The sequence below is a fragment of the Sceloporus undulatus genome, chromosome 1 (genome assembly GCF_019175285.1).
Source record: "Sceloporus undulatus isolate JIND9_A2432 ecotype Alabama chromosome 1, SceUnd_v1.1, whole genome shotgun sequence".
NCBI lineage: Eukaryota > Metazoa > Chordata > Lepidosauria > Squamata > Phrynosomatidae > Sceloporus > Sceloporus undulatus.
The window spans coordinates 179938027-179961753 of NC_056522.1; the positions used below are offsets into that span (position 1 = coordinate 179938027).

Consider the following 23727-nt stretch of genomic DNA (forward strand, 5'->3'; position numbering starts at 1 on the left):
AGGCTCAAAACACACTGCAGAAATAATCTAATTTGAGACTGCTTTAACTGCCTTGGCTCACTGTTAGAGAATTCTGGGAACTGTAGTTTTGTGAGACATTTAGCCTTATGTCAGAGCACTGAACCAGGGCAATTAAAATGGTCTCAAACTGGATTATTTCCGCACTGTGTTTTGAACCTTGCTGTCTAGCTGTTCTGATTTGGCAGGGACAATCCTGACTAAACTTCTGTTGTTACAAATTTTCACTTGCTTTTAAAATGTCCCAGTTTATTTCTCCTCCTCTCATATTTTCTTTTTGTCCTCAGTTACTGCAAAGTGGGTTCAAAGTGAAAAAGGAGTTTGCACTCAGTTAACTTCTGAGTATGGACAGGAGAGGAGGGAGCTGAAATCTTGCCCTTTCCAATAGGCCCTGACAAAAGCAAACTGCTGCAGCCTCTCTTAGTTTATCTGTTCTTCATCACTAATAATTTCTTTCATCTTGACAATACTCTGATGTTGCTTGGCCACACGTACCATGGTTTACATCTGCGAAATGTTGAAGGGTATGTATTAATAATATTGTTGTTGTGCTTCTGATTCACCTCTCAAATGGAAATTGTAAAGAACAGTGACGAGTTGAGGAAAAGGCTCACTGCAGACATAGAAAATTCCAGCTGTGGTCTGCATTATTGAATCTTACTTGCTCACGGTGCAGATAAGTAGGCGCACAATAAAAGTCCATGCTTTGGTTTTTATTATTATTTTTATTTGTGCATCAGCAGACCTGACCAGTCCTGCATTCTATGATATAATGGAAAGTGCAAGCATCTACACAATTTTCAGTAGCACAGCAAATCTTTGGATTAGCTTATTTGGTGTCTTTCACAAAAACATTTCTCACTGAATAGCTCATCATCACATGCCTTCTACAGGAATGTGATGTTTAACCCCACCCATAAATGTTTATATCTAAGTACTGTGGAAAAGGCAAGGGGACATACACACACACACACACACACACACACACACACACACACCTATCTATCATCCATCTGTCTGTCTGTCTGTCTGTCTGTCTGTCTATCATCTAAAAAGCTAAAGAAACCAAGTGCATAATACTATTTTAAGGGAACTAGGTATGTGTAGCTTGATAAAGAGAAAACTGAAAGGTGATATGATACGTTTTAAAAAATACCTAAAGAGATACGATATAGAAGATGGAGCCAGCATGTTTTCTACTACTTCAGTGACTAGAAAATGAACCAATGCATTCAAATCACAAGAAAAGTAATGCTAACTAAACATTAGGAATAATTTCTTGGAACTAAGAGTTGTTCAGAAGTGCAGTAGACTGGCTTGGAGGGCAGTGGACTCTCCTTTGGAGATCTTTAAAGAGAGGTTGAATGTCCATCTCTCCAAAGTGCTTTAGTCATGTGTTCCTGCATGGAAGGGAGCTGGACTAGATTATTTTTGCAATCCTTTAGCTCTGTGGTTTGATGATTCTGCAATGGTTTCCTGGCATTGTCAGCTGCAGCCAGAATTCAGTTTGCAATGTGGTAGCAGAGTTTGATGCTACCTAGAAAGTCCTGCTTTTCATTATCAGATTGTGCAATCATTTTTATCATTACATAAATGTTGTCAAATCTGGTTCAATCCCATAGTGCCATCACACATCATGGATAGTACCAATGTCTCAGTAGTCAATGTCTCTGTGTGGTTCTTTTTGCATCAACACTGTAGAAATAATACAGTTTAAAACCATAGAATCATAGAATCATAGAGTTGGAAGATACCACAAAGGCCATCCAGTCCAACCCCCTGCCATGCAGGAAATCACAATCAAAGCACCCCCAGCAGGTGGCCATCCAGCCTTTGTTTAAAGACTTCCAAGGAAGGATACTCCACTGCACTCCAAAGGACTGTGTTCCACTGTTGAACAGCCTTTACTGTCAGGAAGTTCCTCCTAATGTTGAGGTGGAATCTCTTTTCCTGTAGCTTGCATCCGTTGCTCCGGGTCCTAGTCTCTGGAGCAGCAGAAAACTAGCTTGCTCCCTCCTCAGTGTGACATCAAATATTTAAACAGGGCTATCATATCACCTCTTAACCTTCTTTTCTCCAGGCTAAACATCCCCAGCTCCCTAAGGCATTCCTTATAAGGCATGGTTTCCAGACCCTTCACCATTTTAGTCGCCCTCCTTTGGACACGGTCCAGTTTCTCAACATCCTTTTTAAATTGTGATGCCCAGACCTGGACACAGTATTCCAGGTGGGGCCTGACTAGAGCAGAGTAGAGTGGGACTATGACTTCCCTTGATCTAGACACTATACTTCTATTGATGCAGCCTAAAATTGCATTGGCCTTGTTAACTGCCGCATTGCACTGTTGACTCATGTTCAATTTGTGGTCTAGTTGGACTCCCAGATCCCTTTCACATGTAGTTTCATTCAGCCAGGTGTCCCCCATCCTATATCTGTGCATTACATTTTTCCGCCCTAAGTGCAGTATCTTAAGTTTCTCTGTGTTGAAATTAATTTTGTTAGCTTTGGCCCAGCTTTCTAATCTATTAAGGTCATGCTGAAGTTTGATCCTGTCCTCAGGGGTATTAGCTACTCCTCATAATTTGGTGTCATCTGCAAATTTGATAAGCATACCCCCAATTCTGTCATCCAAGTCATTGATAAAGATGTTGAACGGCACTGGGCCCAGGACAGAGCCCTGTGGGACCCCACTGGAAAAGACATGTGCTCCAGGTGAGGCTTGAACGCACAATCTTGGCATCGCTCTGCTGTATACTGCTGTATAAGTACCACGCGCTAACCGATTGAGCCCCTGGAGCCCTAAACTGCCATGGTTCCATCCCACAGGAGCCTGGTATTTCTACATTTGGGGGCACAAGAACTCTTTGCCGGAGATGACAAAAGACCAGGTAAATCTACAAATCCCAGGATTCCATAGGATGGAGCCACATCATTTAAAGTGGTATCAAACTGTATTATTTCTGCAGTGCAGATGTACCCAGAACACTTTTTATGGTGAACTGTATGGATAATACGTGGTGCTGAATAGATCAAGGACGGTTTTTGGTACTGTATTTCTGCTTTTTGCTTTTTGTGCAGTAGAGGGAAAGCTTAGAATGAACACTAAGCTTGCTCTAGGTTTGGAGGCACATCATACTCCTGAAAATCTGAGCAGGCTACCCTGGTGGCATTCTGCAACAGGTTTGGTACATTCCTGTTCATGTCACTATTAAAAAGTAAGCTTTGTGTCTGAGGAGTTTATTACATGGGGGGGGGGGGGGTTAAACTGTCATTATCCTGGGCAAGTCATGGGATTGCGGGAAGATTTTCACACACTTCACGATTAAAGAGGACTTATCCCAGCAATATCCCAGGATTCCCCCATGAATTATTTGTTGCTGGTTATTACCTGGTTATTGCTGGGATAAGTCCTATTTAATTGCAATGTCATGTGAAAATGAAAAGACATGGAGCTACATAACTACAATGCAATTCCATACTCACTCCAATTTATTCAATGGAGTGGACTTCATGTTGTAAGACTGTATCCTAACTTACTGCTTCTTCTTTTGGTCTGCAGCATTGCTGGCCCTCAGTTCCATAAAAATTAACATGTTGCATAGCAATTATTTATACTTACAGCTTCACTCAGAGGATAAAAATGAAGATAAAAGTAGGTAAGAAGATTCCAGGAAAGCTACTTTGAAGATACTTCTTGGTCTTTTTGTCCAAGTCAATGGAAACAACATGGAGACTGCCGAGGTATTAGTCATCTTCAGAATGGCTCTTCAGGATTCCAGGAGATGTCACGTCTTAACAGTAACATTCAAGACAAGTGATTTAGCTAAAAAAAGTGTTTTTATATACAAAGGAACTTGGGTAAAAAGAAACAGCAGTTTCTTTTTTGTTACAGGAAGCTGATGAAGCCCTGTTGCATAATTTGGAACTACAGGTTGAACTGCAGTTCTTGCAAGATGATGTTAATGCCACAAAGGACAGATACAAGAAGGTAATTGCCAAGAACTAACAGTCAGCCTTTTCTGGTACATTTAGTATTCCTTCCCAGGATAACTTGTGGAGTCAGAATATACAATTTTATTGCTTTAGCAACAGACACAATTTGCCTTTAACTGACTGGTTCACAAGTGACCTTAGGTAGGTGAATCCAAGCCTATCTTGAATTTCTCTCCTCCATAGTCTTGGCCCATAGTCTTTCAGATTAACTGCACTCAAGACATATGATATTCAATGAATGGAAGGGGTTTCAGAAAGGAGTACCTTAGAGCAGGGCACAACTGGCTGACTTGAACCCCAAACAGGAAGGAGGGATGCAATTCTTCACTAATTTCATTCTCAAAGAGAATTTAACCATTTTCTTACCACTGCAAGAACGTCTTTGAAAACTACACAGTTTTCAAACACTATTTGCAGTTCAGATCTTATTTTATGCAAAGTTCACATTTTTGTGTGTGCAGAAAACAGATTTTTTTCTGCAAAAAATAATATTTTTGAAGAAAATGTTGCTTCTTATAGTGGAAATTGATTCTGTGCAAATTCACATAAAGATTTTTTTTACACATAAAACAACATTTTCTGCATAGGAAACAGCAGAAATAATAGTTCCAGTACAGAACATACTGTTTTCAGCACACACACAACGATCACATGCAAATTTTGTACAGAATACGTCCTGAACACTGATGATTATTATCAGTCCAGGATTCTCCACATCAGGGTTTCCCAACATTTGAGAAACACATTTTTGACCATTTCCAAAATATTGTGGAATATCCCTTCCATCTCTACTATAATGTGGTATTTTCTTGCACATTTGACTTGTTTCTGTTTCTATTCAGCATCTGCAAGACCTTTTGCAAAGGCCCGCAAGCTGACTGTAAACATACTGATGATTGTTCAAGAAGTCTAAACATAACAGTGCCAACATTCAACACAACATGTAACATCATTGTCAGGAGAAGATTATTATCTTTCTACTCCTGTTCATTGGGTTTATGTATGAGAGTAGCCAAAAAGAATAAATGGAAATGGACATTTATGGAAAGTAAGACAAATGATTCCTTCCATCTAGAAACTGAGAGAGAAGGGTAAAGTGGGCTGTGCTTTTCTCATAATACTGGACTCCTTCTATCAATGACTACTGTAACTTCACAATTATGCAGAAGAGACCATTTTTTTTTAGTGATGACAACTTTTCAGAACTCCCTTTGAACATATCACATATCTCCTTATGCTTAAATATTAAAGAGGTGGGATCCCTGTTTACCTGTCACTCTACTTTGAGCAGACTCTTCTTTTTTGTCTGTAGATGCACTGTTATGTTTGGGAAATATCCATATCTGACATGCTAGCAAAAAATACTTTCTTCCTATAAATTTCATGAGGAGGAGAGAGGGAAAAAGTAGCCACACAGAAGTACTGTTCCTTGATTTTTTGCTGTGATATTTTCAAATTTGAATAATTTCTCTTGGCTGCAGAACCTCATGGAAATTCAGACATACGTCGGCATTTTACAACAGATTGTGCAAACAGTCCCCCGGGTGTCCACACTTGCAACTGGAGCTAGTGAGGTAAGAATTTCATTTCATTGGGGTTTATACATCAGAGTAACCAAAAAATTCCAAAGGAATAAGTACTTTTGGAAGCAGGGGAAAAAAGAATGACCTTTTAAAAAATCATTGCTTGGAGGATGGCATTGATACTAGTTGTCTTCTCGCAGTCCTTATGGAAACTGCCTAAGGTAGCACCACAAGAGTGAGCTGCTGTCCTGTAGAAGCATGAAATGGGAAGGATTTCCTCTTTACAGTGATACTTTCATGCAAGTAAATGATACCTCCTGCCTTGGCAAGTTGTTAACTCTTTTCAGCTATGTGTGTTCCAGTACCAGCAGGGGGTCTTGAGTGAAAGACATATAGTGTACATATGATATGGCAAACAAATATTTCTCTGTACGTTGACACTATTTTTTTATTTCTTGCAAAGATGTGAAAACATATTTCTACATACACAGCTACTTGTATCTGGCAACCCTGTTCCAAACACAGATCCCAGAGATGTGTATACCTAGGGGCTTTGGTTAATTTGAATAATTGTATTCATACCGTATTACATGTAGGAGCACCTCAGTTTAAATCAGAGTGGTTACAATTTGAAGTAGACACGGTCTTTTCTTATCATCTGCTATCCCTTCACCAAAGTAAAGCTGTTTTGCCTTGAAGAAAGGTGGTAAAGAAAGCTAAGAAGATGAACCAGTGACAAAAACGGACATTTTTCAAATGCATAAAAATTATCAAACATACAAATCCTCTTTCAGGGTTCTCCAAAAAAGAGATGGTTACTGGTCATGTTGGCTGAGAGAGACTTATAGTCCAAAAACATAACTTTTCTGAGTTTTTATTTGCAGCAGGTTCATGTTTCAAAGTATGGCGCTGGACAGAATGAACCTTCTTTAGTTTAGTTTCCAAAGAGCTGCAGACTGGATTCCAGTAAACACTGCTTGTTTGCACATAAAAGTACCTCAGCAGGCATTTACACTTCATCATCTCACCCAAACACGCTTCTTTTCCAGTCAAGTAAAATTTATGAAACAGCAGGGCTTCTATAGTGTTCCTGCTAAAAACACTTGATAGCAATTTGACAGAAAATTGATTTTGTCAAGCATTTTTCCCTTGGGGAAATGTTTTGAGCACTTAATGAAATCTCTAATGGTACTTGCATGCAATCAAATTCTTGCACCCTACCCCTCCTTGTGTTTTGATCTTAGGAAAGACTGATAACAGAGAGAAAGATACCCATTCTGCAGGGCCAGTTAGAAGAATATAAGAGTGTCCTTTGCCAGCTCCAGGCTCAGAAAATGAAACTGCAGACAGAGGTATTCTTTTTTCATAAATATTGCTGTGAGGAGACTGATAACTCTATCTGTTTGCAGATTAGCATTTGGGGACTGTGAAATTCAAGCACGGTTGTGTTTCCAACCAAGAACGATCTCTAAATAAGGGTTTAATCAATTTATTTCAAGCATTTGATCCTGATCTTTAATGGACAAGCCTATTGGAAAATGCATTGAATTCAATGAAAAAAGGTTCAGAGACTGAAGTATATTCACCGTAAATGAGAAAGAAAACAGACATCAGAGTCAAGTTTTTTGCTAAAGGGGATAAAAATCTATATATGAGAAACAGAATAACCAGAATAAAATTCTAGTTTCTCCCAGTATGTGACCCAAGGCTGTACGTGGCTACATATGATGCCAGATAGCAAACACAAAACGAAGTATAAGACTGAGGTGCCTGAATATGGCCCAGTACAGATGGGTGGGAAGCGCCATCCACGGGTCAAAATTAGGGCTTGGGAGTGCGCAGCGGCGGTGCCATCATGGTGCTATGATGATGCAAGCATGGCACAGCATCCGCATGTCAGGATGCTGCGCTTGCATCATTGATGCACCACAGTGCACTGATGGTGGCATCCACACATGCCAAAGACAACCTACATTTAGTGGGTTCTCTTTGGTGCGGAGGGAGCCCACGTGGTTTGGTTGCTGCGGGCTCCCTCAGGAGCAAAAATAGGCACTTCCAGCCTGCCCATCTGTCGAGCCCCTAAGTACCCAAAGAAAACATAGGTCTGCATGTCCCTGTGGTTAACCTGTCTGTGAAACACATTCCTACAGTGGCGTGCTGGCCAATTGGCCGTAATAATGTTTAATGTACTTGTTTTTAATGCATTGTTTATGTATGTATTTTATAATGTTGTACACCGCCCTGGTTATTTAGAAGTTTTATAAATAAAACTTTTATTTATTTATTATTAATAAAGTTAATAAATTCCTACAGTGGCCATGACCCAAATTAAAGTCACTGGACCAGAACTGGAACTGGGTGGGTCTCTCTGTCTCTCTTCCGAGAAGCAACTGAATAGCAGTCAAGAAGACTGCTTCAGGAATTGCCACTTAAAACACTCCAAGTGTATTGAGATTGTGGCTCCCTGTGGAGCTGGCTAATCACACCTCACCTTTTCATGCAAGAAGTCCTCAAAATGCTCCAAGCAGTGCATTAAAAGTTCCTTGAGTTTCCTTGAGGCAGTAGAGCCAAGGAATGGGACTAAGAAGCCTCTTGCTTGGGTTGGCTGCTAAGTCACTGCTCCCTTTGCACTCAGTCACCCTGGGAGCAGCCACTGAGCAACAAGCTGAGTAGTGACCAAGAAGCTTCTTACCCATGCTGGCCTTGCAGCAAAGGTCAGCAAGGATGAGAGGCTTTTCAGTCACTGCTCAATTGCTGCTCCCAAAGTGACTGGGTGCAAAGGGAGAAGCTTCTCTCTGATGAGGAAGGACTCTCAGTTCTTTCACTGGGGCAGAAAGAGGCGCAGCTGTCTTCCCACCTTTCTCCCAATCTGAGAGAGGCAGGAGAGGCAAAAGATGTTTTTGAAGAATCAGCCATGGATACTCCTTCCTCACCTTTCCCACACAGCTTTGTCTAACCCCCCCCCCCCAGACACACACACACAAATTTTGGGTGCTCTGTTTCCTCTTTTTTGCATGATGAATCTGTAGCCACTCCCTACTGCTTTTGCCCTGGGAAGGCTGCATGGGGATGAGACAAAATCAGAAGCTTTTTTGTTGCTTCATTGGAACATTTTTATCCTTCTAAGGCTTTTCCCTATTTAAATGTTCCTCCTCTTCTTTCATTTTCATAGCCAAAAACTAGCTGGAGTTGTTAGAGCCATGGGGATCTTTTATGTCAGGGCTATGTTCCTATATAGCCAGCCCTAGTACAGTATTCGACTCGGTACTTTGAGTGTATACCCCCAAACCTCTAAGGAGGCATTTATTTTATTTTTTTCAAAAGTGAAATTAAGGGTACACTTGTAGTCTTCAGGGCTATCTGGGTGATGCCCATTGAACCTTTCAGCAGTTAGGATTCTGGAGAATCACAAGAAATAATTTAATAAGTTATTGCCAAGTGAGTGAGTGCCACCTGGTGGTCAATTTGTATTCCACAGGAACATTATTTAGCCAAGAATTTTCTTTTGCAAGATCATAGGATTTAAACATAATATTTTCTCTCTCAAAATAACTTCCATAAAGGAAATATATTGGGCTGAGCTCTGCTGTATTCAAAATCCATATTGATTTTTCACTCACAAGTAAAGGAAAATATGCACCATAGGAAAAAATTGCTTATATATTTTGCTGTGGTGAGATATTTTCCAGGCATAAACACACACACACACACACACACACACACAGAGAGAGAGAGAGAGAGAGAGAGAGAGAGAGAGAGAGAGAGACTTAATGGTCTACATCCAATTGCTAGTCCCACCTATAGCAAACCCAATGAATCAGTGGGACTGTCATAAATCAACACTTAAGTAACTTCCACTTATTTAATGGTCTCATCTGGTTGGGACTAGCAGTTGGATATAAAACCCTTTATTTATTTAAAAACTGGATGTGCTGCTTTTCTGCAAACCAGCACTCCAGCAGCTTAACAACAAAAAAAGAGAGCATAATAGAATGTGCCATAAAATACAAGAAAAATTTGAGAAGCAACAGGATATAAACACATATCAGCACATGTAATAATAAGATAGAGGGAGCAGCAGTTTGGTAATTGAGCCATTGAAAAACAAACATGATAGCCTTGACCAAAGAACCCCATACAAAACAAAAAATATAAACAAGTTAACCAACCACTGTTTCAGTCAGAAGTTTAGTTACCCTTATTAATCAACAAAATAATTGGAATTTGGCTTGGTTTTTCACTATTTTTTCTAGACGTATTGTGATCTTGTATTCACCCAGGTTATGATTCTAGATCAGCTACTTATCTCAGCTATGTAACTACAGTATCTTAGTTATGTAGTTAAGTAGCATCTCTTAGTCCAATTCTCCCAATCCAGATTTAACCGAACTGCCAAATGTCTGTTTTCCTGTTGATCAAGATGAAGCTGGCTGGCATTTTCATCTCCTTCCCACAAGCAATCTTCAGTGGAAGGAGGATTTATGTCAGAGATATTGCTTCTGACTGTCAGATCTCTCACAAGAAGGAGTGGAAATGTCAGTCAGCTGCATCCAAATCACCAGAAGAACAGACTCCTGTTGCTCAAAGTGGCAGCTGCCTGATAATTCTAGATCAAGAGTCTTTCACTATCACTATGCATTCCCTATGATGCCAAAAACCTCTTAAGAAAAGCAGAGCTAGAATCAGAAGAAGGAGGAGGGGAAATACGAGAGAACATCAACAACCTAAGGTACACGGATGATACCATAATAATGGCAGAAGACAGACTTGGAATGATTACTAAGGGTGGTTAAAAATGAAAGTGCAAAGGAAGGATTAATGCTGAACATAAAGAAAACAAAAATTATGACCACAGAAGAGATACATAAATTCAATCTAGACAATGAGGAAATTGAAATAGTTAAAGAATTCTTGTATCTAGGATCAAATATAGATTGGAGTGATGACTACAGTCAAGAAATAAGAAGAAGGTTAGAAATGGGGAGGGCAGCTGTGAAAGAACTAGTGGAGCTCCTGAAGAGTAAAAATGTACAACTGGTCACTAAAGTTAAAATCGTATAAGCCATCATATTTCCCATCACCATGTATGGATGTGACAGTTGGACTGTCAAGGAATCAGTCAGAAGAAAAATCAACTTATTTTATCTGTTTTTGTTCCATAGACAACAATGCTGGAGCAGGCTATCAAGAGCACCCAGGAGAGCTATGAAGATGAGGTCCAGTTGTACAATGAACAGATTGATACTCTGAGGAAGGGCATAGAAGATGCAGAGAGGACCCTGGAAAAATACACCAATGACTGCCGTCAGCTCTCCATTTATAAGCAGTCCCTGGAGAATGAACTAGAGCGCTACAAACGTATAATTGAAAATGAAGATAGCAGGTAATGCTGCTGCAAGGTTTCAAATACTGATGTGCTTTTAAGGAGCCAGTTTAATATGCACACAAATGGAGTGAGAGGCATATAGCATATTGCTTTGTATGAATCGGTATTAAGCAAGACTCTTTTTGGAAAAGGGTTTCACCTCAACTTGGACCTATGTTGATAATAAAATATAAACTGCCACCAAAATCACAATGGCAGGCTGCCCAATCTCAACAGATTTCTGTTGTTGTGGTGGTGGTTGTGTGCATTCAAGTAGTTTCTGACTTATGGTGACCCTAAGGCGAACTTATTGTGGGGTTTTTTGGGCAATATTTTTCAGAGTGGGTTTGCCATTTCCTTCCTCTGAGGCTGAGAGTGTGTGACTTGCCCAAGGTCATCTAATGGCTGAGTAAAGATTTGGACCCTGATCCCTATTGTCACAGTCCAATGCACAAACTACTATACAAAGTTTAGGAAGAACTATATTCCTCAAACTAAGCCAACATATTCATTGACTGCTAATGTGTGGCACATCAAGACTATGGCCCGTTACAAACGGGCAAAATAGTATGGACTGGTTCCATACTAGGGTTAGAAAGGGGCGTCACTTCTTGACGTCCCTAACCCTAGTACGGACCCAGTCCGTACAAAATGGCAGCGCCCGTTCCACACGGGGGCTGCCATTACGATGTCACGAACGTGCCGCCTCCAAATGAGGCGGCATGGACGTGACGTCGTTGTGCCGTGCGAGAGCGCATAGAGCACCCTTTCCGCGGCATGAGAAGGAGCTCCGAAACAGAGCTCCTTCTGTGGTTTGCATTGCTGGCGCAGCCTTTAGACAGCTGCGCCAGGGACGCAGAGGAGAAAGGGGCCGAGCGGCCCCTTTATCCTCCTCCCCACCGTCGCCGGGTGTCCTTGGGGCTTGAAGCCCCAAGGACACCCCTTTCCAGGCCGCAGGGAAGCAGCCTTTTGCCGCTTCCCCGTGGCTTGGAAAGGGGTGGATCGGGGCCCCAGAGGCTGCCGTTCTGGCAGCTGAGGCCCCAATAGAGCGGGGAAAGGGGCGGAAACAGGCTGCCCCAAATGGGCGGTCTGTAACCCGCCTATGAGAACATCAGCAGACATCACCTCCGATCCTCACCAGCATTGAAATGGCCACTCTTGTAGTGACACAAAAGGTCCAGGGTGGAGCTTTGGTTGTTTCAGCAGGAAGAAGGGAATATCAAGCTCTGTGATGACTAAGAAAGTTTAAAAATGCAAGTGTAAGGTGGAATTATGCTTGCTTATGTCACTCACAGGATGCTGACCAATTTTGGTAACCATTAATTATCACTAATGTAGTGTAGCACTCTTTTTACTACGTTAAATAGGTGCATTTAAAAAAGTTCCAACTGCAGTTGCGATATCTTGCCTTTCCCAGTAGGTTCAGGCAAAAGCAAACTGCAGTTACTTCTCCTAGCCTGTCTATTGTTCCTCATTAATAACTCTTGCCATTTTGACCACACTCAGGTGTTGCTTGGCCACATGTGTCCTGGTTTTCATCTGTGAAATGTTGGAGGGTATATTATTGACTTGGCATGGCAAACATCGAAGGTTTTTAAAAATTATTCTTGATTCAAGTATTATTTTAGTAGAAATTTCTCCTCTCTTTCTTTCTCCATTAGGTTGAATTCTGCCATTATTGGAACCCCTGTAACGCTCTTTACACCGACTTACAGATCCTCCTCACAGCATCCAGCCCTGAGAGGGAGAGGTAAATCACCTTAGGTCTTTTTGGACCAAAAAATTAACATATGTGAGATGAGTCCATGACTAAGCTGGTATAGTGCCTAGCTGCAACCGATATGCAGAGCTTAAGGGCTCAGTTAATGTTTTGCTATATGGGTAGCAGCTATTATTACTAGGAAAAAGAAAGTTTTTAAGTGATAGGGAATCAAAGCAAACTACCTTAGCATTGGGTTAAAGGCTGGTCTACATGTAAGTGGGTTATGTCGACTGGTACAGATTTTCGCACCTTTAAAAGGGTGTGCATAAAGGAAGTGTCTGAAAATTATCTGCACCCACATGTAACTGGCCGCTGCACATTATTTCATTTTTTTTTTTTTGGCTGTCAGTCAAAAGGGAGGACATAAGCACTTCTGCTTGGGTTGTCACCTATTCCTACTGGTGTTGTTTTTGGCTATCAGTCAAAGTGAGGAGCATGATCATTTCCACATCTCTTGTCACTTATTCCCATTGGTGTCGTATGATCTTGGTGTTAAATAAGTTTTCGATCAAAAATGTAGCATTCACCCTTTCTCTCAGAACAAGAAACCATGTAAAGCCTTCATTGGTGTTCTTTCTCCTCTCCTTCCCCATTGCCTTCTGAGCCATAGAACAGTGGGGTGGACAGATGGTCATTGATTCCTGTCCACCCAGTCATAACGTGGTTTGTGTATGTGTGTGTGTTGGGAAAAAAATCAAACATATTTTCCCTTGAAAAGCAGTGTATCAGTAGGTTTAATAAGGGCAGAAAGTGTTAATAACTGGGAGAGGGGAGGAGTGGGAGAGATGCCACTGGGAGAGCTCCTGCCCTAGCCAGAGACTTTTAACTATTTAAATGCCCATTGCCATCTGGAGTCGGGTAAAGAAAGTGAAAATGGAATATCCATTTCAAATGGCCAGTTTTCATCTGAAAAAATAAAAATTAAAAAGAACCACAGGCAAAGCCTATATGTCCCTAAAACCATGAATCAGAGGAGGGCAATAGTGGCCCTTAAGCCAGGGGAGGCAAGGGCTCCTTTGTGAAAATACACTCTGGATTTTAGTCTGAATTTTAAAGGAGCTATCAAATTTGCTGAATCCTATCTTCCCAATAGACTCAGCAGATTTGATACTACCTTTAAAATTCAGCAGGGTCACCTACCCCTGATACTGGAATCTCTAGCCTCAACTATCTCTAGGTGTTGTTGGGGTGCAACTCCCTTCATCCCTGAATGTTGGCTGTGCTAGCTAGGGGCAATAGGAGTTGCAGTCCAATATAATGTGGTTTAGAGGAGAGTGCCACCCAGCAAAGAGTCAAATTTAGAGTCTTTTTCCATTTTCTAATTCTAATATCTTTTCCATTGTGTCCATTTTGAATGTATAAAACAAAAGATATATTGTCCAAAACACAGTACAGAAATAATCCAGTTTGAGACCACTTTAATTGCCCTGGCTCAGTGGGATTCCTGGGAATTGTAGTTTATTATGGCCCCCTGAGGCTAAATGTCTCACAAAACTACAGTTCCCAGAATTCACAAACATGGAGCCAGTGCAGTTAAAGCAGTCTGAGACTGGATTATTTCTACAGTGTGTTTTGGATCTATCTCTTCTTCTCTGTAACAGCCTTTCTTTCAACAAATACTTAACACCACTTTAACAATATTCAGAAGCATAGATGAAGTGGGATGGAATCTTTGAAAGCTTTTGCTAGATATGTCTTTTCCTCACTCAGGCCTGATGCAGACTGGTTCTTTGCCCCAGCCTAGACACGTAGTAGGGTTGCCTGGGGGTGGAGTGACCGCACGCCCTGCAACCCTACTACGTGGAGGTGGTGTCACAATGGTGGTGCCCCCTGTACACGGGTGCTACCATTGAGATGTAAGCGCTGCACGGGGTCTGCACGGCGTCTGCACGGCGTCTGCACGGTATCCGCACGGCATCTGCATGGCACCTGCATGGCATCTGCATGGCACCTGCATGGCATCTGCATGGCACAAGTGCGCCAATTGCACACTCGCAACATCACTGCGCCGTCACACAAAGAACCTGGAAATTCTGGGTTCTTTTTGCTCCGCAGTGGCAGCGTGCCATTTGGGGGCTGCACCATCCCTGAGGAGCAAAAACGGGCACCAGCAGACCTGCGTGTCTTGGCGGTTTGTCCTGCGCCATAGTCTCAAAGATACTAGAGGATTCCTTCTTATCTTTCTATACTACTTTGGCAAATTATAGTAATACTGTCTGAGCTGATGGCTAAATATTATGCCTCTCACCTTTCCTTGGTCACATGTTGTTTTCATGTTTGTTTTCCTCTTATTTTCTTTGCTACAGACATTACACTGGTCATACAAGACATTGCTAGTGCAAAGCTAAGGCAAAGAAGTTTGCCCAAGAAAATATCAAGGCGAAAGGAGATCATACCTAGAGACCTCACCAATGGTGGACCATCAGAAAAAATGTACGAGCGACCCCGGGAAGGCTTTGATCATGATCAGCAGGATTTCAAACGTGAGGGGTTAATAGTAACAGGAGAACATAGGCATGATGTTGATGATGAAGAAGAAACAGAGCAAGAAAGAGCTGTAGAGGATGTACCTGATGGGGCACAGATAAGCAAAGCTTTTGATAAACTGTGCAATATAGTCAGAGGAAGAATCAGGTGCTACCAGCGACCAGAAGCCAAAAGTGAATTCTATACTAAAGGGCGTTATGTCCTTGTCTCAGGAGAGGGCAGCTATGAGGAACCCTCTTTCCGCTCTTCATCCATTCATTCTACAGGTAAGATCACAGTTTCTGACAGCAAAGAAACGATAAGTGAAAAAGGTGTAGAATCCATAGCAGAGTTGCCTGAGCCACTTGACCATGATAACAATAAACTTGAAGCCTATGAAACACCAGAGGGGCCCAAGATACAGGAAGATATAGAACAGGAAAGCATACCAGAAAGCAAAGAAAAGGAAGATGTAGCTGAACAGCTGGAAAAGCCTGAAGAAAAAGGTGAAGAGTCCACAAGGGAGCCAAGCATTGAGGAGATTGAACCAGTTCCCTCAGCTGGTGTGAGTGACCGAAATGAGGCAGGGGTTTATGTCAGCAAAGAATATGGAAGCCTGAGTCCACAAAGTATCTTGAGTTATGAAAAGGTAGAAGTGATGGAATCCATTGAGAAATTCTCAGATGACAAAATGCAGACATATGAAGAAACAGCTATGATTGTGGAAACCATGATTGAGAAGAGCAGTAAGAAGAAGATGGACGACAAGAGCTCTTAACATGCATTTTTAGACTTACAATTTGTCCAGTTTACAGTCACTAAAGCTGTGACCCTAAACTTACACCAGTAAGCTTGATGGAACTCTTCCCGAGTGAGTGGTTTGAGGTCTGTAGATTGTAGAATTGTGCTTGATTTCCCCCTTGACATGAAGCTGGCTTTGTCTGCATGGCATTGTATCACTTCTGAGATCTCCAGCCTAATTCATATGTTACCCATTATGTTGTGGTTGCTGCAAGAAAGCTTCTCCTAAACACATGTAGACCCATTTGCCTATCCTATGGCAGTAGTACATGCAAGTCTCCATTTGTGTGATGATTTCCTCTAAGTAGTAAAATGGACATAACCACAAAAGGAAGCAACCCAACCGCAGAATGGAAGTTAGGATTAGAACTACCTGCCTTGAATTTATTTATCCTCAACCCTACAATATTAGTTTTTATTATAACTTTTAAAAGAAATTAGTTTCAAACTAATTTGTCTCAATCCACCAAGGAACCACCAAATGCATTGCTCATGTGGATATATCCACCTGAACTTCAATGAAGTTAATGGTTGAAAAGTGTGTATTAGGAAGAATACATCCACTTTGAGAATCATTTATCTTCTGGAACAACACAGGTCAAGCTGGATTGGGGCCAGTGTGCTTGATTTGCATTTAGATTTGTGTGTCAGATCTAGCTATAAGAATTGATTAATTTCCTTCCTGGAGTGATTATTGGACAATGTTGATGTTTGCATTTCTATGCAGGTTCTAGATACAAATGTTAGCTGGTAATACGTATTTTATTTTTATTTGTTAGGAGTTTTGCTTTGATAGAAAGTATATTACACTGTGTGGATTTTCCCATTTAACCACCGTAGGTAGAATTTTCAACAATTTTAGAAAATTAAAAAGTCACTATAAGAGTTATCTGCAACTAAGAATATACTTCTGCACATGTTTACATTAAAGAAATAAAAGGCATAGCCATGTTAGTCTGGATAAGTACCAAAGGGATCTTGTATCAGCTTTGAGACTGAGAGAAAGAAACAAGTGGTAACATATGCTTTTGTAGACTGGGGGCTCATTCCCACTTATATTTAAACTGATTTGCCTTCACTCTGTATTGGTAAATCGATTCCAAAAAGTCTGTCATTCCCACTATGAAAATGGATCTTTTCATTATGTCCTTGTAATTGCTTCTTTTTTGGCATGATTGTCATCCCCACTAGTTTGTGCCGCTTCACAATACATGTCAATCATCTGTGCATCATCAGTGGCAGTCTGGGCTCTGGGTGGGGAGGGGGCACTGGTAGGCACTGGGCTTCTTGACTGGGCATCGCTCAGTTGGCACTTCCACCAAAGAGATACTCAGGAGCACAGTGCTAAAACCCTCAAAGGGTTCCAGGGCATTTATAGATTTTTTTTTAAAAAAAATAAGTTCATAGAAGATTTGATTCATTGGTTTTGCAACTACTTGCCTTTGCAAAATCAATTAGTTGTAAAATCAATGAATTGAATCTTCTATGAATTTTATTTTTTTTAAAAAATGCATCCATAGGTCACACCACAAGCACAAAGGCAGCGCTGAGAGGTGGGGGGATGGTGGATCTACTAAAACCTGAGGAGGGATGGTAAATGCCAAAGAATGATGCAATTCAGATCCCTTGTTCCCACTTATTTGAACGCACTCCAGAATCGTTCTTTCCAAAATAACCACCAAAGAACTAGTGTCGGGAAAAAGCGGGGGTTTTGCGTTTGCCTCGCTCCAGTGCAATTGAAACCGATCACAGTAGGATCAGAACTGGTTCCAAATGGGAACAATGGTCATATAAACCGATCAGCAATTCACTTTAAAGCATAGTGGGAACGAGCCCTCAGTCTACTCCATCCATGTATCTGATGATGTAGACTCAAAACCTACGGCCGGTACATACTGGCGGTGAAACGCCGGCCCTCTTTGTTGCACAACTTTGCCACAGCAGCCAAACAATGGGGCAAAGCTGCGCAGCAAAAAAGAACCTGCCTAGTATGGCTTCTTTTTTGCGACAACATAAAGGCTGCAATGCAGCCCTATGACGCTGCTTCCTGTAAGAGACGTCTGGGTGCTCAGACACCCACATGTCATCTACACATCCCCCGTGTGGGTGGTGCTGCTCAATAATAATGCCACCCACACGACATAGGGCCTAGGAGCATGTGGTTGGTGTGTGCTCCTGAGCCCTACTATCACCTCCAGGACATTGCTTCCTGGCGGTGAGTACCAGGTCTTATTCTACCAACTTCTTCCTCCCAGTCTCAAAGGTGATAAGAGATCCTGTTTCATACATTGAAGAAATAACCACTGAACTCCTTAGGACTTACCTACAGAGAAGATTCACATGGAATTACACATTCAGCAGAACACTTGGCTTTAAAGTGTGTTTATGAATGAAATGGCGGCATACTTAATCTGAGCACAGATTCAGAGATGCCGTACACTTCAGAAAAGAAATATCATAAATTTCAGGAAAAAACCCACAGAGTCCTGTTTCCCCTCCCCAACCTTTGTGCAAGAAAGTGATCAGCTCCTCGAGCATCATTTCAGAACATAGACTAGCTTGCCTTCAAATTCTCACATGCATACAGAGAAGACCCATGGCCCTTGATTGGAGATGTTCCCTCCCTTTCCTCTTGTTGGAACAGAGAAGTGATGCAATTGATGAAGTAAACAATACAACTTTATTCAGTTCTTCCTCCGACACTATGCCAACTCACCACTCTCAGAGGAAATGTTTTGTGTCCAGAGGATCCTGTTCAGTATGAGTGCAGCAGCACCTCTCATGTGGTGATGGTCCGTTGTCAGGAGTCATCTTTGCTGGGTAGCTGATAGAAGGACTCTACTCTGCTTCAGTTACTGTGGTGCTTCCTATCCTTTTCCTCCTGGCCACATTGGGAGAGTTACATTCCCTAGCAGTACTGGCTCCATTGATGACCTGCCCAGCCTTGTGCCCTGCCACAGTAACACCAACAGGAGCAACCCCTTCTGAGGTTGATTTTGGCATAATAAGTCCACAGCCACTTGTTATGCCATGCAACTTGAAGGCTGAAAAACTTTGGATTCTTACAATAACTTCACAGGAGGCAAGGCACTGTGTGCAACCATCTATGTGAACTATGCAGAACATGGAGCAAAGTTAGCTTAGTACTTAATATGATTTTCAGATGGTGAATTTTTTTTTAAAACTCCTAAAGAATAAGGTCACCAGGCTGATTTTCAGTGGGCTATGGAGATTTTCATCAGCATGAAAAATCAACAAATGGGTCCTATGACCAGATCCAATTAATCTTTATTGCAGACTCTTTTAACAAAAGATTTAAGAACTGTTAAAATTGTCAGGTTACCTGTCACAGAAATGGATTAATCATAAAGTTGCACACTACAGAGTTTCAGGAGTAAACAACTGGAAGACTGCCAGCTTACCAAAAGAATTTCTCTAATCCAAGTCTTTATTCATAGGTGTGGGATGTCTGGTGGCGTTTTTCTGTACATAAGATGTTGTTTGAATATGTGCTTGTGTATGTATGTATATATATATATATATGTGTGTGTGTGTACATTTGCATGCACATCTACAACCTTGATCGAGGGGAGAAAGATGGTGATGAGAAAACTCTAATCAACCACTGATATATTTGGATTTTACCCATGCAAAACTTTTCAACCTGTTCAGGTGTTTGTAATTTAACCACATGAGAAATTCTGAAAATCGGCTTAGTAGAGCCAATGTTACTGAATTTAGGCTTAGTAGGTCTGCAAAGATAGCCCTCTGCAGGGTTAGTTCTTTTTAGTGCTTTTGGGGGGGGGGCATTTAAAAACATTCTTACAAAAATCGCTCAGTCAGCCAGTATTCAAGTTCTTGAAAAACCTTGCAAGCACAGTCTCTAACTTGGATATGAAAGTATCACTGATGATGAGTCCCATACAAACATGGCTAATGAAGGACTTAAAATTCTACTAGGATTTCACATTGTATGTGCTTTTTGTAAGAAGGATCTTGCAATTTGGTGGCATTTCCTCAATATCAAGGACTTGGTACTTTGAGGATTTAGCTCAGAAGTTGGGCAATTTTATTGCACAGAAAGTTCTTGGTGATTCTTCAGAATAAAGTTATTTTCTCCTGCTCCTTATTGCTCTAGTCTGTTTGTGGGCCTTAAAACATGATGTTTCATGCCTTCTTCTGTGGCTCTCCCCATCCAGAGTCTGTAGTAATACTCCATGATGTGTGATTAACATATTTTGGAGTTTTTGGTGGGTTTTTTGGGCTATGTGGCCATGTTCTAGAAGAGTTTTTTCCTGATGTTTCACCAGCATCTGAGAAATTAGTTTAAGGTAGGGACATACATGGACCCAAATGGGTATCCAGTCCCCCCCCCCCCCGGTGGATGCCAAAATCCATGAATACTCAAAACCAATGGAATATGATGGTGTATTAAATAGTGTCTCTTATATAAAATGGCAAAATCTAAATTTGCATTTTGGAATTTATATATTTCAAAAAATATTTTCAAGATATGGATTCCTAAATTCATAGATAGAGAATCCATGGATTGGCAGTCCATGGACTGTACTTCTTGGTAGAAATTCAAACACTTAACAGTCTCTTTAGGAGGAGGCTCTGGCTGAGATCTTTCATTATTGACAAAAGGTGCATCTGCACTGAAAAAATAATGCAGTTTGACACCACTCTAAGTGCCATGGCTCCATATCCTACAGAACCCTGGGATCTGTAGTTTTGTTAGGTACCAGCCTTCTTTGACAGAGAAGGCTAAAGATGTTGTAAAACTACGAATACGAGGATTCCATAGCATGGCACTATAGCACTTAACGTGGTATCAAATGACACTGTTTCTACAATTTATATGAGTCCTTAGTTACAAATAACTAATTTAGGCACAGTACAGACTGCCGAGACTGCGCATCCCCCAAACCACACGCTGTCATGCCGAAGTAAAAAGAACCCAGAAAAAAATGGGTTCTTTTTGCGCCGCCATAGTTACGTCACAAATGTGATGCAACCCAGTTGCCACCAAAACTTACCTCCATCACTTGGTGTAGCTGTCTCGAGATTAAGTTGGGATGTGAGGAGCATTTACAATTATGACAATAGTGTTGTGATTGTAAATACATAGTATAACTGCATACAGAACAGTTACAGAGTGATCTCTCTTTCCTCTCCACATTTTTTTGGGGGATTGGGCAATTGGTATTCAAAAGGCATAGGGGTGTCTGAAGGCCCCAGAGCCATAGCATTTCAGTAGGAAATATGTTGAGGATAGGGAGTTATGAATCTTTTAAAAAATGTCAAGCATTTTTAATGGTGAAACTTGGAGGAGTTAAGAAGGGGGAACCAGACATCAACATCACAACAGCTCTCATAGTCATCATAAAACATAATGAAGGATTAAAAGAGTGGTAGGCACCTGTTGGAAGGCTAGGTGGCCACATTAGTCCCCCTTCTGGTAGAACAGGGAGGGTCGCATTGTCCTACCATACCTTCCCTGCCAAAAAAATTAAAACAAATGTTTACCTCCAAATATCTTCTAGGTTTGTGGGGGCCATTTGCACGATCTTCCCGAGTTTTTTAAAAAAGGCCTCTCCTGGGCCTAATACAATTGAATAAATCTTTATTACAGTCAAAGACCAGTGCAAAGGAGTGGGGTACATTCAATTAAAACATAAGGATAAAACATGCATCTGTTTACACATAGGAGTTTATCACACTAGTGAGATCCCATGGACAAACGGGATTTAAACATAAATTAACACGAAGAAAACGTGGAAATGCTCGAAGTTTATATGACATTGCAGTTACATGACATCACATGACATCGCAGTTAACATGAAATAACACAAAGTTAAACCACAGTTGGAGCTTTTTACTTTTGGAACATCCCAAAAGTGAAAAGCTGCTGGTTTTCTCCACTTTAACTGCACTTTTAAATTCGCGTTATTTCATTTTGGAAGCAATTTGGTGTGATAAACTCCCCAAATTTGCAAGTTTTGTTTAAATTCAAATTTAATTTAAACCATTTGCCCATGGGATCTCACTAGTATGATAAAGCACATAGAATGGATATAGAAACTTTTAAAAATATTATTATTAAAATTATAAAAATATTAAAAACATTAAAAGTAGCCCGGACAGCATCTTAACCATACATTTACAATATGGCTTCTAGGGAATCCAAAATATGTCACACAGCCTAGAGGAAATTTGGGGGGCAAAAATTAGTTTTTGAGTCATAAAAATGACCATGGGGAGAGGGCAGCATGGGCCTTGTAGTTGTACTTTGTCCATCACTGGATTTGATGAATCTGTCTCTCCTGGCTTCTATCTGTTGGTACGTCTCTCCTCTCTTTTCCATTTTCTTTAAAAAAAAGTCACTGAAAAGGGAGAGAAAGTCTATCTACCTTTCTAAATGTGACACCCTTGACACTCTTCTCTGAAGATGCCAGCCACAGATGCTGGTGAAACATCAGGAATAAACTCTTCTAGAACATAGCCACATAGCCTGAAAAGCCCACACAAAACTTTTTGACAAAGCTTCATCCTGGTTCAGTTTTGGTTCTGTTTCACTTTGTGAAACCAGTTTCATTTGTGGAAGCACCCAAAATCTGCCAGGGAGCCAGTTTTGGTTATACTTCAGGTGAGTTGGTTGCATAGCTGTACACCAGGCATTTGGATAGGCTCTGGGATCATTCACTCATGTTTGCTCAGCAGCTGTGGTTAAAAGCTAGGTGGAGCAGAGACTGTGAACTTTATTGTACCACGAGCTGCTGGCACGGAACAAGAATGGAACGCAAGGGGCAGGGACAAGTGTAGAACGAGTGGGGGATGCATTTTACTGCACGCAAAGTCCCTCACTCGTTCCGTTCCCCATCTGTTCCCCATCCATTCCAGAGGGGGCGATTTTTGAGAACTGTTCAAAACAGTTCTCAAAAATCTCCTCCTCTGGGGATGGATTGGGAATGGAAGGGAAGGGAATGAGTGAGGGACTTCTTGTGTGCAGTAAAATGCGTCCCCCACTCATTCCGTTCCCTTCCAGGCCCCTATTGTCCCGTTTCCCTCCTGTGCCTGGAGTCTGTGCGGTAAAGTTCTGTGTCTGAACATCTACATAATTTCTTAGCACAACTTCCAAACAACCACAACAAGCACCCATGAATTTGGGCTTTTACCCAAGCTCAAATTCCACACGTTGTCATTGTAGAACATTAAGGAATACAGCATCATGTAGCTTCAGATAACCAACTATAATAGATTGGCCACTTTAAAACATTTTTTTATTTTACTCATATTATAAAACATTAGCACAGGGCTTTAACAATGTTTACTGTCTGTAAACAATCCCATGACTCCCACCTTTAAAAAAAAAACAAATCATAATAAAGCCATTTTTGCATCAGCAATACCATAGAACTCATAACTGGACATATTTCCCCCCAGTTTCTACTGTGATGCAAATAATGAAGGTAAATCCAAGGAATTAAATGTTTCTGTTTCTATATATGTTGTATATACATGTAATAATAAATAATATCAAATTGTGCCAGCACTCCTTAGAGTTATCTTTCAGTTCAGATTATGAAAATATGTACACCAATTTAGTTGGTTTGCTGCTATATAGGACATTTAATATTCAAGTGCAAAGTTACATCAAAGCAAAGACATCTATACATTTTCTGAAATGAGAATCCTCTTCATTTACTGTTTTAAATACCTTCCAAGATATTAATGTGAGCTTTGCTTTCATAAGAAGTACTTGTTAACAAAGGTTGTATGTCTATTAAACATACATA

The 23727-nt window shown here is 41.0% G+C and overlaps 1 protein-coding gene across 1 annotated transcript in view; it reads left to right on the forward strand.

The window, feature by feature from the left end:
• BFSP1 (beaded filament structural protein 1) overlaps positions 1-16282 on the forward strand; it is a 26910-nt gene extending 10628 nt beyond the window's left edge. Inside the window, exons 3-8 of the mRNA XM_042445204.1 lie at positions 3911-4006; positions 5493-5585; positions 6779-6886; positions 10697-10917; positions 12561-12649; positions 14968-16282. Of these exons, the coding sequence (XP_042301138.1) occupies positions 3911-4006; positions 5493-5585; positions 6779-6886; positions 10697-10917; positions 12561-12649; positions 14968-15905 (1545 nt within the window). The 3' untranslated portion in view covers positions 15906-16282. The remainder of the gene's footprint in view (positions 1-3910; positions 4007-5492; positions 5586-6778; positions 6887-10696; positions 10918-12560; positions 12650-14967) is intronic.
• Positions 16283-23727: the final 7445 nt, after the last annotated feature.